The sequence below is a fragment of the Sturnus vulgaris genome, chromosome 4 (genome assembly GCF_052056855.1).
Source record: "Sturnus vulgaris isolate bStuVul1 chromosome 4, bStuVul1.hap1, whole genome shotgun sequence".
Classification (NCBI taxonomy): Eukaryota; Metazoa; Chordata; class Aves; order Passeriformes; family Sturnidae; genus Sturnus; species Sturnus vulgaris.
Window position 1 is genome coordinate 5,562,844 of NC_142246.1, and position 16,274 is coordinate 5,579,117.

The 16,274-nt window shown below is 44.8% G+C and overlaps 1 protein-coding gene across 1 annotated transcript in view; it reads left to right on the forward strand.

Annotated features, from left to right (window-relative positions):
* The window catches only part of REEP1 (receptor accessory protein 1), a 67,013-nt gene that overhangs the window by 22,164 nt on the left and 28,575 nt on the right, over window positions 1-16,274 (forward strand). The window contains exons 2-5 of the mRNA XM_088162989.1: window positions 4,813-4,885; window positions 7,678-7,754; window positions 9,579-9,699; window positions 11,261-11,386. Of these exons, the coding sequence (XP_088019115.1) occupies window positions 4,813-4,885; window positions 7,678-7,754; window positions 9,579-9,699; window positions 11,261-11,386 (397 nt within the window). The remainder of the gene's footprint in view (window positions 1-4,812; window positions 4,886-7,677; window positions 7,755-9,578; window positions 9,700-11,260; window positions 11,387-16,274) is intronic.

Below are 16,274 nucleotides of genomic sequence, written 5' to 3' on the forward strand. Positions count from 1 at the left end.
GCAGGCATTTCTGGAGGTAACCTGAGTCCAGGCAAGAACTCCTAAGAATCACTAAGAGCCTTCCCATTTATTTCAGTGGCTACTTTATGGAGCGTGAGAGTTAATTTTGTGGGTAAATGACTTTTCCATGAGGAAAGCAGCATCACCAAATCAGAACTCAAGATGTCCTGTGGGACCCTCCCAGGTCATGGTAGCAGCTCTGAGGCTGTTCCCCAGGCTGTAGCCTAGATTCTGTCAGGGATGCTGTCACATCTGTGATAGTCTGTGCTCTCTGATGGTCAGATCACTGCTCCAGCAGATCCAGAGAAGGAACAGAAGGGTATAATAGTCATGTCTGACTGTAGCTGTCCTGGTAAGTGGAGACAGAAGGAGTTTTGGTGGTGATGCAGCTGCTTCCCTGGAATATGACAGGGTTTGCTAAAGAGGAGCCAGCAGTTCAATTGCTTTACTATTCCCCTGACAATCAGGAAACCCCACAATATGGGAAGCTTCATCCTTTCCTGTCATTTAATGGTAAACTAGAATAATGAAACCCAACCCCCAACTCCTACATAATGTAATTATATTAATAAATACAGTTCATCCATTCCACATAATATCTCCACATAATATCTCATGAGGTGATACAGGGGGTTTCTCCCCTCCTTTTGCCTTTGTTCTCTTTATTGAGTTGAGCATTCCCTTACACTTCATCAGGAGGAGTAAATAACCTCATTTAACCTTATTTGTCTTTGTTGCAAAAGAAACAATTGCAGCCTTTACAGTCCCTCTTATGGATCCTCCCCAGTGCACTTCCACTTTCCCTGTCTTTTTCTTTCCCCTCCTGCCTTTGTGTCTCCCTTTTGACAAAGGATGACCGGAAGCACATGTAATGATCCAGACGGGGGATTGCTGCTGCTGAGGTGCCTAATAGGATTACAGGATTTTCAGCATTAATCCTTATCCTATTCTTTAGGCAGACTAACCTTTTACTTAGATTTTTGCCTCCTGTTGCACAATTATTCGACTCTTCAGTGATTTCTTTACAGCTGCTGTTTTGTCCTTTTTCAAGGTGATTGTAAGTGGTGTAGACCTTTAGCACAGAGCAGTGTGAGAACTGTCAGGCTGTTGTGGTCATTTGTTTAGTGCTGCAAGTGAGCTTTTCCTAACTCACTGATGGATGTTACCACTTCCTTGCCTCTCTCTATACCCTGACATTGTGTGCTTGCTTTAGCCCAGACTACAGAACATTTCTGTAGCTTTAAATGTAGCAACTACTCTACATCAGGCTCTGGGAGATTTGATGATCAGGATATCTGCTTCTGCACAGAAGGTAAAAGGGCCAGGGCTTTCCTGGGTACACAGCTCGTTCAAAGAAGCTTTGAAAGATGGAAATGGGTGGGGAGTGGGTTGACCCTGGTTTCCTAAGGAAATGAGACTTAAGTTGTCTGTTTTTCCACTGCAGCAAAACTTTTGGATCTGCAAAGTGATTGTGGCCGAAATAGATGGGTCAGAGAGGTCTCAAATATAAATTTCCTACATTATTCCTAAGAATTAGCTGCTGGATAGGAGATTGTTTTATAGCACTGTCTACCAGGAGGTAAAAGCTGCAGTGCTGACTCCATAGGCAGGTCATTAATTTGGCTGGCTAACACCAGACAGACAGACAGACAGTGCCTGTAACACAGAAAGAGTCACAGCACATCTGAGTCCCAGGCCAGCTGTCAGCTGTGGGAGGGAACTGAGGGACAGTCCTGTGATTTTGGGGATGTGGGAAGAAAGCTGAAGGTCCTGTGATCTGGTTCAGATAACAATAGAAGTGTTGCAGAAGAAGAATGTAGAGATGAGGAGGACTGGGGAATGATCTGGTTGGAACTGGAGTGGCTTGGGCTGCTGTGTGTCAGTCTGGGGGCTGTCAGGATGACTGCCACGGAACAGCTTGTTTTGGAGGCAATGGAATGATGTGCAGTGGGGGAGCAAGGAGCACAGGAGCTCCAGGGTGTGGGAGAATACATGCAGGGAACAGCAGAGGAAGAGGGTGGTGGCACTGCAGTCATTAGAGGAGAGAAGGGACCAATGTAGGATGTGATAAAAGAGCAAACTAACAGTGGTTAGGAGCAACGTTTTTCAGGCATGGGAAGCAAAGATAATTTACTTCAGGTTGTTAGGCTGGTAGTGGGGGTGGCAGGAACAGGGAGAGAGGTTTAAACAGTGGTGCATCCAGGTGGGGTAGAGACCACACAAAGGAGGTGGAAAGGAGACTTGGACAAGGAAAGATTTTATGGCTTTCAAGGGACAAAGCGGGGACAAAGGATCAGCCTCAGGTTTGTGTGTAGCGTGCAGAAGGAGTGATTTGGCAACAGTCTGAGCATGGAGATGAAGGAAGGCAGGAATCAACAGTAACTTTAATTATGCAGGAAGCTTGGATGAAGGGGAAGTGAGAATTATTGTCTTCAGCAGAGTAAGGAACTGAAGGAAGAGATGGAGGATTAATGTGTGTGTTTGAATTAAATCAATTGTACTCAACCCTGATTCAAAGCCAAGTGAAGACAGTAACTTCAAGAGACCTTTTGGAATATCCCTATATGCAAATATTTGTCTTAAAAACCCTGAATATGCTTTACAGAAATGCCCAAACATCTTTTGTCTTCCATTTGTAGAGTGTGCCCAGAGCTTAAGTGACCCCAAGCCACTTAAGTAAGCCACAGCAGTGGCAAGACTGGCTTCCAACATTCCTTAAAACAGTTTTCAGTCTAGTAAACCACAGCAGTAATAAATGTCCATATATGCACACGACACACTGCAAGGCAAATCAGTGAAACTTTCAATCTCCAGTTTAGGGAGATCACATCACCCTATTAACCGTCCCTTGCTCTGCACACGCAAAATTATTGCAATTTCCTTCCCTCACAGGATTTTTTAAATTTATATATTGTCTGCGACTAATTATTTTCTGGTATTCCTATAAACCACTTGCTTCTTCAGGATCCAGTGACTTTCTGTTACCAGCACAAACTGAGGAAATGAATATCAATCACTCAGTGATTATTTGCAGGAAATAAAAGTGTGAGATAGCAGCCAGCCTAGGCCAAGAAGGAAGAACAGCATTGCAGTGCTTTTTATAAGGAGAGCCAAAAATATTTTTCATGTGCTCAGCTGTTATTTTCTGAATATTGTAGCTTTCTTCCTTTTGCAAACTCTACTTTCTTTGGATTAGGTCCTGCTACCACTGAACTCGGAATATTTGTTATTGGCCTCAGTGAGAACAGGATCAAGCCACTGTCTGTGTGTTTGTCCTTGCTTTAATCCATGTTGCTGTTTGGTGGGATACTGCAAGGGACAAAAACACTTCTGGTTTTCCAGAATCTGATTGTTTGTATATGATCCTTGTAGACAGCACAAGCCCCTCTGAGTGAAATTGGTTTCGAGCTGACTGTTTCCAGAAAAGCTTTTTGAAACCAGTGTGAAGGCTCTGTAAAATGTTGGACCTCCTCACTCAGTAGCTGCTTTTCTGAAGTCTGCATTGTGCTTCAGGTTCTGCTAAGCCATGCTACAGTGAGCATGATGAATAGCAAGGCAAATTGCCTTTGGTCACTGCTTTGGAAATCAAGATGTGTGCTGGCTCACCCCATTCTTTCATAAATACCTCCCTGAGCTCCGGGAAGTATGATGGTGCACCATATCCCAGAGTGTTAATTTTTAATGTCTTATGCACGTAATGGACTTGACTGTAATTACGAGTCCCATGGCACACAGTCACTGCTGGCAGGGTGGAAAAAAATGACTGCAGTTCCGTGTGGCTCCACAATTAGGGGTTGAAACATTGATCATTTTCACTCCCTGGAGCAGAGGAAACAGTTGTATGAATTTAAAGCAAAAGCGAAAGATGGGGAGTTGCAAGCCAATAAGCATTACCCTGCAATCTATTAAATTTAGACTTTGCAGCATCATCCTCCTGCATTGAATAAAACTGACTGAAACCTGGGCAGGGCAAAGTGGTTTTGACAAGCCTATGCTTATGTCCAGAATAATCCAAGTGAACGAGTGTGTAGGCAGTGATGCAGAGAGAACCTAGTATAAAAAATTCTCCACGTTTTTTTCTCAGTAGTGCTATTTTTAACTTACAGATTCTTGTTTCTTTCTTATATGAAATCTGAAGCTGACAGCATCCCTTTCAGACTTGAAAAATGAAAGGAAGGTGTCTGAAAGAACAGCAGAGCTGGGATTTTTAGGCCTGTATGTTGGTATATCTTGGTGGGCAGATTCTTCCTCCTTTCATGAGCCCAAATTTACTGAACAGTGCAGGGTTCTACCCTATACCAGGTTTAATGTAGGATAAGGCACCCAAACCCTTGCACCAGTAGAACTTGGATTCTGCTTTATCATCAGCCAGCTTTTCAGAGTACTGAATAGAGGTGGAAGGGATTTTAGACAAATAATTCTCTCTCTGAAAGCAATACTCCCATTTTCCTGGTGTTGCACTAGATTGTTTCAAGATCAGATTTTTAATTTCCTTTTGAAAGTGTGGTGGTGACCTTTATTGTTTGGTGTGGTTATTTTGTTTTGTGTGTAGCTCATAAGGTACAGCTTTGGAAACAATTGCAAAAGGAAAATCAGCCTGAATCTCTGCTCTTCATTCAAGTCACTGGCAATAGCTGCTCTGAATTCAGTGATGCAAAATCTCTCCTGTACTATACTTAGTGCACTCAAGCTTAAATAAAATCCTAACACTTTTTACCATTGCAAAAACCACATTTAAAACACAGGGGAAAAAATATTTCCCTGTGACAGGAAATCAATTTAATCTGCTTATTGTTTGTTTGTTTTTTCCAGGCTTATATTTGGCACACTTTACCCCGCATATTATTCTTACAAAGCCGTGAAATCAAAGGACATCAAAGAATATGTGAGTAATGAGGTTTGTGGTTGTGCTGGGGGGTTGTTTTCTAAGATTGCTCCTCACCACCTTGGAAAGGTGTTGCCTGTATTCTGGGAAAGCTCATAAAACAGGGGGCAGGGGCAGACTGGCCTGAAGGATTGGACTGGTTGATTGTTGGGCACAAATGAGATTTGGGTTTGTGCTTCTGGCTCCAGTGCAGAGCTGATGTGCTCCTCCTGACAAATGTGTGCTGTTCCTCTGGTGGTGAGATACACAGTCGACTTAAAAGGCATTTGGCATCCAGAGCTTTGTGTGCTCTTCTTTGTTTCTGAAGAGCAGCATAAATCAAAGCCTTTTCAAAAAGCCTTGAAGCTTTAACTGCTCATTCAAAACAAGGATAAGAGGAGGCAACTCGAAGTACATATGACTGAATCCTCAGACAGAAACATCCTTCCTTGCAGAGCGACCTATTTACAGGCAGGTCTGGCAGCTGGGTGTGCTCTCTTTTTTTCTTTTTGCTGAAAAATCTTCCCTGGGCCCTGGTTTCTAAAGACATATGGGGCCATCAGGGAAAGTGAAATGAGGGAGAATCAAAAGCACTTGGATGCTATTGGGGTCCTGTAGGATTTGTAGTGCCCTTCACAACCTGAGCTCTTTTAATTTCATTGAACCCAGCTCAGCCTCCAGATCTTGACTCTTCAATCCTCTCAAGATCCCAGGGATAACAAGCCCATTTTCTCATCTGGATAGCAGCATAGATGTCTATCCCATTAAATCTTTAGTGCAAACTCAGTCTGGGACTCACTGTGATTGCTAAGAGTTTTGTTTATAATGTTCCCCTTTCAGAAAATGGTTTGGGGTATTTTGAGAATCATAAGTGTTACAGAACACAGCAGATCCTTAAGGTAAAACGTCTCTGCAGCCCCTGCACAGCTGTGCTTCTCAGGGCCTCTTTGCTTGAAAATGCTGAAGATGTGCACAAGTGTCTCCAAGCAGTGTCTGCCACTGGTACTTCATGTTTCCATAATCCCTTTCTGGAAGGTATTTTGTTGAAGGGCCCAATTCCTGTTGGAAATTTAATTGTGCAAGAGGAACTCACATCAGACACTTGTGGTTGTGACGCAAATGTGAGAACAGCTGATCTAAGACCTGGTCTGCCCTTACAATTGATTTTATAGCAGTTCTGGCAATGTATCCATTAAGGCCTGATTAAAAAAAAAAAAAAAAAGAAGAAGTCATAATTTACACTGACACAGAAGGAACTTTCACTTATTAATCAAAACTTGTATCACTCTAAAGTAATTTTATTCTGCTTGGTAGTAGTAATTTTGATGAATGTTTTAGGCTGATCCAAGCCCATCCACCCCAGGTCTTGGTTTGTGTTTAAAAGTTTTGCTGGCAGTAATGTCTAACTGAGAGAGCCATGTTGGCACTGAGGCTCTGAGGAGTCACAGTTACATAAAAAGTCTGGCAGAAGCTGCACTGGGAAGATGATGCTCTCAGGCATTTGGCAGTGCCATTATTGCTGTAACACTATATATAGGTATAAATATGCACATAAATATAAATCCCAGGAGGGCAGTTATATAGCAGAGTGACAGGTGCTCAGGGAATAATTCCAGTACCTAGAGGGAGATGGAGACTATCAGTAGTGTCCCACTGTATTGGGGAGAAGATGGGGGTGCCTTTCCAAGCTTGTGAGATCCAGATTTATTGATGTTTCTATCTTCCATTCCCCAGAGCAATGCCTGGTGTAGGTATCCCTCTTGTACTGTCTTCCCTTCAACCTTTTCTTAGTCTATTGTAATTGTACCAACCTTAGCTAACACAGTCCAATTCTCTAATTCATGGATTTTCATGGGTTTTACTTCCTTAAGCTTTCTGACATTCCAGCAAAGCTGCTTAGGGATCTCCATTTTCAAATACACCTAATTAAACAACAGTTGTCAGTTGAATTAACAACCTTTGTGTCACCATCTTTTTCCATCTTAAGAAGAACCAATTCTACATAGTTCAAAATAGTTGAGCTGTGCTTTTAGATGCCATTTAGTGCTCAGTGACAAAAATTTCCGAATTCCTTAATTACTTGAGGTACTACAGTTTATCTGACCAAGTCACCATCCCCAAAGGCTCTCTTGCTGTTACCCGAAAGGAAACCATCATCCATGACAGTGGAGTTTCCCCAGTTGAACAGAGACAGCACAGCACATGCTCTCACTACCAGTGTGAGGTAAAAAACTCCCCCTAAGCCCCAGGAAAGGGATTTAAATTATTGCCCTTGCCCTTGTCACTGCACTGGGTGTGGGTGGCAGCAGGCACAGCCACTCCAGGGCTGCCCACTGAGTCAGTAAATTGTGGTGAGTTGATTGTGCTCCTGAACCCTGGATTACAGGATGGGCAGTTACCTCTTTACCTTTTCCTGGCTGTAGGTATTATGTAAGTAATTACATTTTGTCTTAACTGGAGTTTGGCCAACAACCTTATTTTAACATCTGCTATTGGCACAAGCCAAGTGAGATTTTTAATGCCCTGTGATAGGGCTGTCATGCTCTACTGGCTAGTGGAGTTTTTGTAAGGACAGAGTCAGGCTGCTCTTCTTTTCCTGAGACCAGTTCCTAAAGGCCACAGTCACCTCCCCAAGGGCTGTGCCAATGTGACATGTTATGTGCTGAAGTGGGGCAAACTGGCACCTTCAAGTCCACAATAATTGCTAAATACACAGTGGGGAGGGTGAGGGGGTAAGAATTTCTTTTCTTGTGAGAGTTATTCTGTGCACTTGTGCCTGTAAGAGATAGTTTGAGACTGTTTTTGTTTACCAGGTCAAATGGATGATGTACTGGATCATATTCGCACTCTTCACGACAGCAGAGACATTCACGGATATCTTTCTTTGCTGGTAAGCACCAGAGGGGAGAGGCTCTTTGGCATGAGATGAAAAGAAAATAGAAATGTTTACCAGGGGAAAAAAAGGCACACAAAGGTGCACTGACTCCTGTACGGGGGTTCAGCAGCTTCAAGTGCATAGAGGGTTTTTGTCTGCGGGAGATATGCTTCCTTTCTCAGTGCTGCCACAGGAAAAACAAGAAAGAAGTGGAAAGGCTCAGTGGTATCTCATTAGTGGGAAATCATTACTAGACTCTCAGGCCCTGCTTGTCAGAGAGGCACAGCTGACTGCCCAGTTGGATGCTTGCAGAGGTCATCACATAAATAACAGTTGATTTAGCTACAGGCAGTTTTAGACTTGCCTGGCTGTATCCTACAGTAAATACACAGACTGTGGATCAGGTACAAACAGCCCTGCAGCACAAGACTTTGTAGGCTGCTGTGTGGGTGATTGTTCCTTGGATGTTTTGCCTGACATATTCTGGTTTGGCTGGGTTTCTGGTTTCATGGAGGACAGTGACAGTCCACACTATTGTGGCTCTCTGGTGCCGGTGGAAGGATTCCTGGTGACCTTGGTCAGAATGAGAGCACATAAATGCCTATTTATCAGATTCAGTTTTTTTGGATGCTCAGGTTTGAAAGTGTTTGTTGCTTGGTTGCCCTTTATAGTGACATCTTTCTACCAGGAACCAGTGAGATTGGTAGACTTTAGGATGAAAATTTTACTGTAGTGCACGACCCTTACAGCCTATTCCTGCATAGCACTGCCTGCCTTGAGTGAGTCCTCCAGAGAAAGGAAATCGGGAGAACTTGGCAACATTTCAGATCTATTGAAAAGGAGATAAAATACATTATTGTCTATCTAATTTGCATGCAGATCTACCTCTCCTGTGTTCATCTGGAGCTTTGGTTTTTTTGGAGGATGAATTATGTGGGTCTGTCAGGAGAAATGGCAGAGGGCTTATCCAGCCTGTGACATCAAGTGTGCTGTAGAGATTCTCAGTGAGGTGGGAGATCAACCTGGCACAGAGAGCATTGCAGAGGCCTTTTGTGTCAGACCTGGTGCTGGCTGGCCCAGCTGGCTCAGTGACAGTGCTGTGTGGCACAGCAGGAGCCTGTCTGGGTCCAGCTGGGCTGATCCATAGCCTCCACAGGTCTTTGCACTGCTCTTGCTTGCAAAGGGTAACAATTGTTCATCACACTGTTGCGTGCCTGCCCACATGAAGATGCTGCTGGGTGGCCAGTCTTGAGCCCTGGGCTTCGTCCTCCAGAAAAGAGTCTGGATAATTTAATCTCAGGATGTCCCTCGCTGCTTGTTACAACTAAAGCATGTCCTGTTGTTATGTCCTCCATATTTTGCAGCCCTGCGTGAAAGTCAGTGTGAGTCTGCACCTTTATGTTGCTTGGACAACAAAGGTTCTTGTATTTCAGTTTCAGTCATGCGAGTGTTAGCTTAAAAGCTGAGAGGCAGAGAGATGGAAAGTGCTTAAATATATCAATGAAATCTTGGTTTGGTGGTTTGGTTTTTGCTTTCTTACAACGACTGGGGATACTGTGAAGGCAGCACCTGTGATCTTTGCATATAGAAAGCTCCTCTTATCACACATCAGAGACTCTTCCAGACCATTAAATAATGGTCCTGATAACCAAGTAAAGACTCACCCACATGCCTCATTGAGATGTGTTCAAAACTGAGTCAATACGCTTTAATCTTTAGATTTTTCAGTAAGCAAAAGCTGCCTTGAGCTAGGCAGGCAAATCCCTACCTGTGCTGAGCATCTCTAATTAAGGGCAGTGGTTAAACTGGGAGCAGACAGTAACCCTCTTTTTCTTCTAGGTTTCCATTCTACTATGAACTCAAAATAGCTTTTGTAGCTTGGCTGCTGTCTCCATACACAAAAGGCTCCAGCCTCCTGTACAGGAAATTTGTTCATCCAACACTGTCTTCAAAAGAAAAGGTAATCACAGGTGCCTGGATCCTCTCTGGGTGGGACAGAACTATGGTGTGTTTACTCCAGTCCCTGTATCATTCATTTTCATGGAAGGATTGGGAGTTGCTGATTCTCTTCCTCTGTCATTTGATCCCCTCCTTTTGGTTGGTGTTTTTGTTCTTTGTGGTTGTTGAGTTTTTAAATAGTGGCATCTGCTCAGTGCACTCACACTTATGAACTCATTTTTGTGCAGTTGAGAAGCTGGGAGGGAGGGGGATAAAAATACCTCCTGAGCTGCTTTGCATGTACTGGGTGATTATAGCTGGAGTGCTCTGTTGTGGCTGGATATAACAAATAAGAGAAACTTGGTCTGGCAGCCAGGACTCCTCAGCTTTGTTCCCAGCTCTGCCTAAAACATTGTGCAGCAATGAGACAAACAGCCCAGGCAGTCTAAAATGGACTTAGCAAGCACATGCCTGACTGTGAAGTGTGGTGAAAAAAGACATGTAACATGTTGAGGTCCTAGGTTAAAAAATGTCTTGCCCAAATTAAAGATGCTAATTTTGGGAGGGGGACATTAAAGCTTAGATCATTTGCCTGCCTGGGAAATTCCTGTGGCTGTGAATGAGACACTGTCAGGCAGATCCATTTGGCTTATGTAAATAAACAGGCCAAGAACAGCTATTGTCACAGACCAACATGAAAACTGCTGAGTGAGTAACTGTTTCCTGCACTGGCAACTTGGAAATGAAAGCTCTCCATTTAGCCACAGGCAGTGAAGGAGCAGTTGGATCTCAGTCCTGTCCAAGTGGGAATCCGTCCCCTGTGTCTGCTTCCCTTTGCTTGTGCTTCTCCCAAGTAGGGCTCATGCATTTTGAGTTGCCACCTCTTACCTCCAGGGAATAGGGAGAGCAGCCAGCAACTCCTCACAGCCTCTGTCCCTGCTAACCCAGGATACCCACCAGCTGAGTACTAAAAGTCATTGCTGTCATTATCATCCAGACCCCGGTGTCCTGAGGGAGGGAGAATAAGGGAAGGAACCTCCCTAACTGTTTCACTGTATATTGAGCAGCATCAAAGTCCAGAAGCTCTGGGCCCACCAATTCCATGGGCATCTGAAGCTGTGCACTGCTGTGATGTGCAGATATATCCCAGATATTTCTGAGACCACCTGTCCTGGACACAGGGCAGTGCAGCTTCGGTTGCCCAGTGTCATAATCTAGTTATTTTTAACCATGAGGCAATCCCATTTGTCTTTAGAGTGCATGGTTTGCAAATGGCTGTCAGTCTGTGTTGCTCAGGCAGATTTTTCTTGCTTCCAGAACCCAAACTTTAGGTCCCAATCTTCCATTTGTAGAATAAGGAGTTCCCAAACCCTGCAATGGAGGTTACTGCCCCCCAGCAAACTTTTCCTCGCTGCAGATATTGTCCATGAACTTCTTTCCTGCCACAGTGGAGGAAATGGAGGACATCTACCTCCATAAAATATCATCTGACTCTGCCAAGAGTTTAAGGCTGGGAGCATAAGCCTGAACTTGTCCTTCTTGTGCTTTTTTTAAATTGTTTGTTTTGTTTTCTGCCCTGACAGGAGATCGATGACTGCCTCATCCAGGCAAAAGACCGGAGCTACGATGCCCTTGTGCACTTTGGGAAGCGGGGGCTGAACGTTGCAGCCACGGCAGCTGTCATGGCAGCTTCAAAGGTAAAGGTGCAGGTCAGGATGGTGACTCATTAGCATCTTATCTTCATCCATTGCCAGCAGCAGCCACAGTGTGAAGGGGAGAGATGGTGGGGGTAGGGATTCTCTCATTATTTTGTATAGTGACCTATAGTTTTGTGTAGCGACAGGAAAGAAGATGGGGTTCATGAAGGCTAAAAGTTGTTCTTCTGCAAGGCATACACATAATATAACTGGTGTATAATTCTCTGCAGAGATGTTATATAAGAGTGAATGGGAAGTGCCATTAGTTTCTTTTGGAGGACAGGTAGATATTGGATGAGTGGTCTCATCTGAAGGGGTGTATCCTATATTCTCTTCATAGCAGAGCCAAACCCAGAAAATAGCTGTTATCTGTTGTTTCTTTTCTTGCATAAAAGCTGCAAGGACTTGATAACTGCATATTGGGGTCCTGCCATCTGGCCATGGACTATCATGGCTTAGAGTCAATGTGCACAGTGTGTTTTGGGGGTGAGACTTGGCTCCCACGCCTGTTGCAAAAGGATGGTTAGAAACATATGGACAAGGAGGTTCCTATGGTAGTAGGAACAACATGAGAATGGGAGTTGAAGGAAGTTATTTTCCTCTGCTAAATTCTTTTCCTATTACCTCAGGTACATCACTTTAGTATGTCTTGGCCTTCCTGCAAAAATGCATAATGCATCCTTGGGAGACCAAATACCATAAAGTCTATAAAGCCTGTTGAATGCAAGGTATTACAGAAGGGGGGAGCCCAAAGGGTGTGCCATGCTCATGGGATCACAAGGATAGGCTAAACCCAAAAATTGCCTACCTTTTCTCTGCCTTGCATTGTGCAGACTATGTTGTCACGCTTGTCTTCTGCTGAACTGTTGTTCTTCAGTAAGGACACTCTTCTAACCCAAGGACTATGAGATAAACCAAATCTGGACTGAAACCTGGGATAAACATGGAGCTAGGGCAGTGCTGTGCATCTTATGCCCAATGAAATAAAATGTTTGATGCCTCCAGGGCACTTAACAATTTGCTGCTGCCATGTAAACCTGAAGAAGTCACACTGGGGACATAAATAGGTTCTAGGAATGCCAGTTTTGCCAGCACTGCCTTTGCTCTGAGCCCCTTCCTACAGTGTGTGCTGCAGACTGTCTGTGCTAGAGCTGTTTTTAGGACACAATGAGAAACTACGTGTGAATCCCAAAGGAATTCTGGCTCCTGTCTAGGTAGCTCCTGAATATGAGAAGCTCAACAGTAACCCAAACCCACAGTGCCAACCTGTTCCTCCATCAGGACTGCAACAGTGTCTGCATCAGCTGTTCAAGTGGAATGAACAGTCAGCACCACAGTTTTCCTTCCCACTGTTCCACTTTTCTGGTGTTTTTCTTAAGAATCTCTCTGCCTTGAAATGTGGCAATGGGGAAAAGAGGGAAGAGTCTCCACGGTACAAGGAAGCTGTTGTTTTTCATAGTTGATGAAACTCCTCATTCAGTGGTGGAAGAAAACAACTCTGTGACTCGTGTGGTATTACTGTACTGCACATCTGCCAACACAACTTGAGAGAAATGTGTTAAGATATTGCAACCTGTAAATTGGCCAGAAGAGTCTTTCCTGCCTGCTACTTTGGGGAGGGGAAAATGATCTGTTAATAAGATTGAGAAGTTGTTATTGAATAGATAGATTGATTTTTACAACAAAGCAAGGACTGTTCAAGTATTTCCTTCAGTCTTGACATTTAAATTACTCTGAATGTATGAGGAAAAAATAGGACCCCTGGCTTCCTTCACTACTTTGGCTTGTGGCCTCCAGCAAGTTGCTTGTTTCTGTGTGCCTCGGGGTGCAGATCCAACAGAGTGGGAGTCTATCTGACAGCACTCCTCCTCCAAAACGGGGTCGTGCTCCAGCTCCCAGCGTGCACCAGCATTCTGGACCTCCTCAGGTTATCTCTAATCTGTCAGAAAGTTAATCCCGAAAGAAAAAGAAAGGAGTATGTTCTTTTGAGCCCACAAACATATTTTGAGTGCCTGAACCAGCATAAGAAAAGGGATTGAACTGCATTGTGAGGAGCATGGCCAGAGGAAAGGAAAGCAAGATCATCCCTTCCTGATCTTGGGAAGCAGACAGATTATCTGTGCTGTTCATGGACCTACACCCCAACCCGTTCCCAGTGTAATATCCAGGAATGGTTAAAGCAGCTTCTGTCCCTTGCCCTTGTGAGACGGAATGTGCCTGTGCTGTGGCAGGGAGAGCTGCCCGGTGTGAATTACAGCCTGCTGAGCTGAGCTGCGGCTCCCCAGGTATTCAGGATGTGATTGGGTGGGTGTGGACTGTGTCCACCTAGCTGTCCCTGCTGCCGTGGACAGAGTTGTTTCCCAGAGAAGAGTCACACAACAGACAGGGGTGGGAACTCTTTCTGTTGCCCTGGTTTTCAGCTGCTGTCTACTGCATGTCAACGCCTTTATTTGCTCACTTGAGAAGGTATAACTGAGCCAGATTATCCTGTGTGAGAGAAGTTTAAATGACTAATTATCTGGAAAACACTTTGAGCAGACAGATGCCAGGCCAGACTGCAGTGCTGTCCTTAGGGGGAAGTTTCCAGGGAAGGAGGAAAGAGAATATTATTTCTAAGGCTTATCATGGCTTTCCCAATGCCAAGATTTAAGGGTATCCAGCTAGTCTGTGATAAGCATTTAGTGTAGATGGGAAAGTGAGCTGTTCATTTGGTTTCAGCCTTTAAAGGATTGTGTTAAAATTGGAACCTATAGAGATGATGATTTATTCAGAAGCACTGAGCTCCTCTGCAGCTTCCATGGAAAACATGGCTTTACCAGCAAGTGAATGTGAGGATTATTTATTGCTTCACCTCACTAGGTGAGGAAAAGATGCTTTTGTATGCAGAAATGGACCCTCAGACTTTGTAAATCGTGTAGTGGCAATACACAGTGAGCTGCTGGGCTGAAAAGGGACTCTGTATAGACCTGTTTTCAGTAAATTAGCTGAAATCTAAAGGCTTCTATACCTGGAGAACATCTCATGCTGTGCTTAGCCCTGTCCTCTCTGTCTGAGCTGTGATCCATCATGGTCTTTTGTCTTTCATGATAAGATCTTTGGACAAGGCCTATCTTTTAATTCTTTTCATCCATCATATTTTTTTAATCCATTCTTTTTGTCCATCATATTTTTAAATCCATCTTATTTATCCATCATCTTTTTATTTGTGCATCACAATATGTCTGGCTCTCTGATTACCATTTGTGCGTGACAGGCTGCTGCTTATATATTTACTGCAGGCTAAGATGCTGCAAGCTGTGCCCAGCCACACCTTCCCTATCTCTGATTCCCTGTCCCTTTCCCTTTTCTCTCTTAAATGTCCTATGGTTTCAGTTAGCCAACTGCAGGCCTGTCCTTCCCCATCCTCCTGCTCCCTGCCCCTGCTCTGTTTTGTTTTGAAGCCACAGTTGTGCTAATGCTGGCACAAACCTGTGCCAGTTCATTTGACAGGCTGAGGAGCTGTCAATGTCCCAGGCACCCCGGGTCTGCCCAGCTGGCTCACTTGGGTGTTTTCTCTCTCCACAGAGTCTATTTTTGATGCTCACTAGGCAAACAGAATGTTGGATATCTGGTTTATTGCCCCTGCTAGGTGCTCAGCACAGATCTTTTCCCTGCCCCCAGCAGCTCACATCCCTACCAGGGAACATAATCTCATTTGGGGCTCTAATCCTGTCCTCATCACTTGGTGATTTTGTCACATGTGGTGACTTCAAGTGGGTCAGTCCAAAGTGGTAGGATTAAATGACCAGGCAGTAAATCCTGCTGCTCTTTGTGTGTTTTCAGTTAGTTCCAGCTAATTCAGCCATTTCCATTCCTGAAGAGCCCTGGGCACTGACCAGCACCATCTTTCCAGCTCACCTTGGTGGAGAGCAAAGTGGAAAAGGAGCTTTCTTTTGGGTCACAGCAGAAGGGAGCAGCACAGCAGGGCTGTTACAGCCCCAGCCAGGGGTTCTTGCAAGGCCTTGGCCAGGCAGTGCAGCCATCAGATGGATCCTGGCCATGTGTGGGCTTTTCATTACCACCAGTCAGGCTTCAGTGTAAGCAGCTGGGACACACATGGCTGCAGCAAGGAGAGGCTCCAGTGGCTTGGAAGCAGCACCAGCCTTCTCCAGCACACTTGTATGTGCTCCCTTGCTGTCACCACGCTCCCAGCACTTACCCTTCACCTGTCAGCCTGAGCCTTCTACCCCCTGCTGCTTTGCCATGTCCCCAGTCCCCAACTCTTCTGTCCCTGCTTGCTTTCCCAAAAGCCTGCCCAGCCCTGCCATTGCCTCCTGTCTTTCTACAACCCACATATCACCAGTGTTACATTCTCCCCTAGCTCTTTTACTCTCTCTTTCAAATTCCTGGGTTTCCCAGATCCTGTTTGGATGTATCATTATTCACCATCATGAACAAACCAATTCTGCTAAATTCTTTTACTACCTGAAGACAAATCCTGCTCCCAACCACTTGACCATCCCCGAGTTGCAGCCTCAACTCTGCTTTTCAAAGGAGATTTGGAGAAAGCATCCCACTGCCAACTGATCAGTGTACTCCAGAGGTTTCTGATGATGTACCTTCCCCTGCCTTTCTCCTGCCCTTCTGTAGGTAAGGTGACAGAGCAGTTGGTGCTGTGGCCCTGCTTTTACACAGGGGAATGAGGCACGGTGTGGTGCTGGCAGTGGGCACAGAGCCTTGGCAGGAGAAGATAAACGAGGTGGAGGGAGCAGGCACACATGACTGGTGTCACTGAAAAGCCCATTTGTGCCTAATAAGTCTGAGAAACAGTCCAGGAGCCTTTCATGCGTGGGGAAATGTGGCTGGCAGTGCTGCTGGAGCCAGCAGCCACTGTGGGTGTCGTTCAAAGGAGCAGGCACGC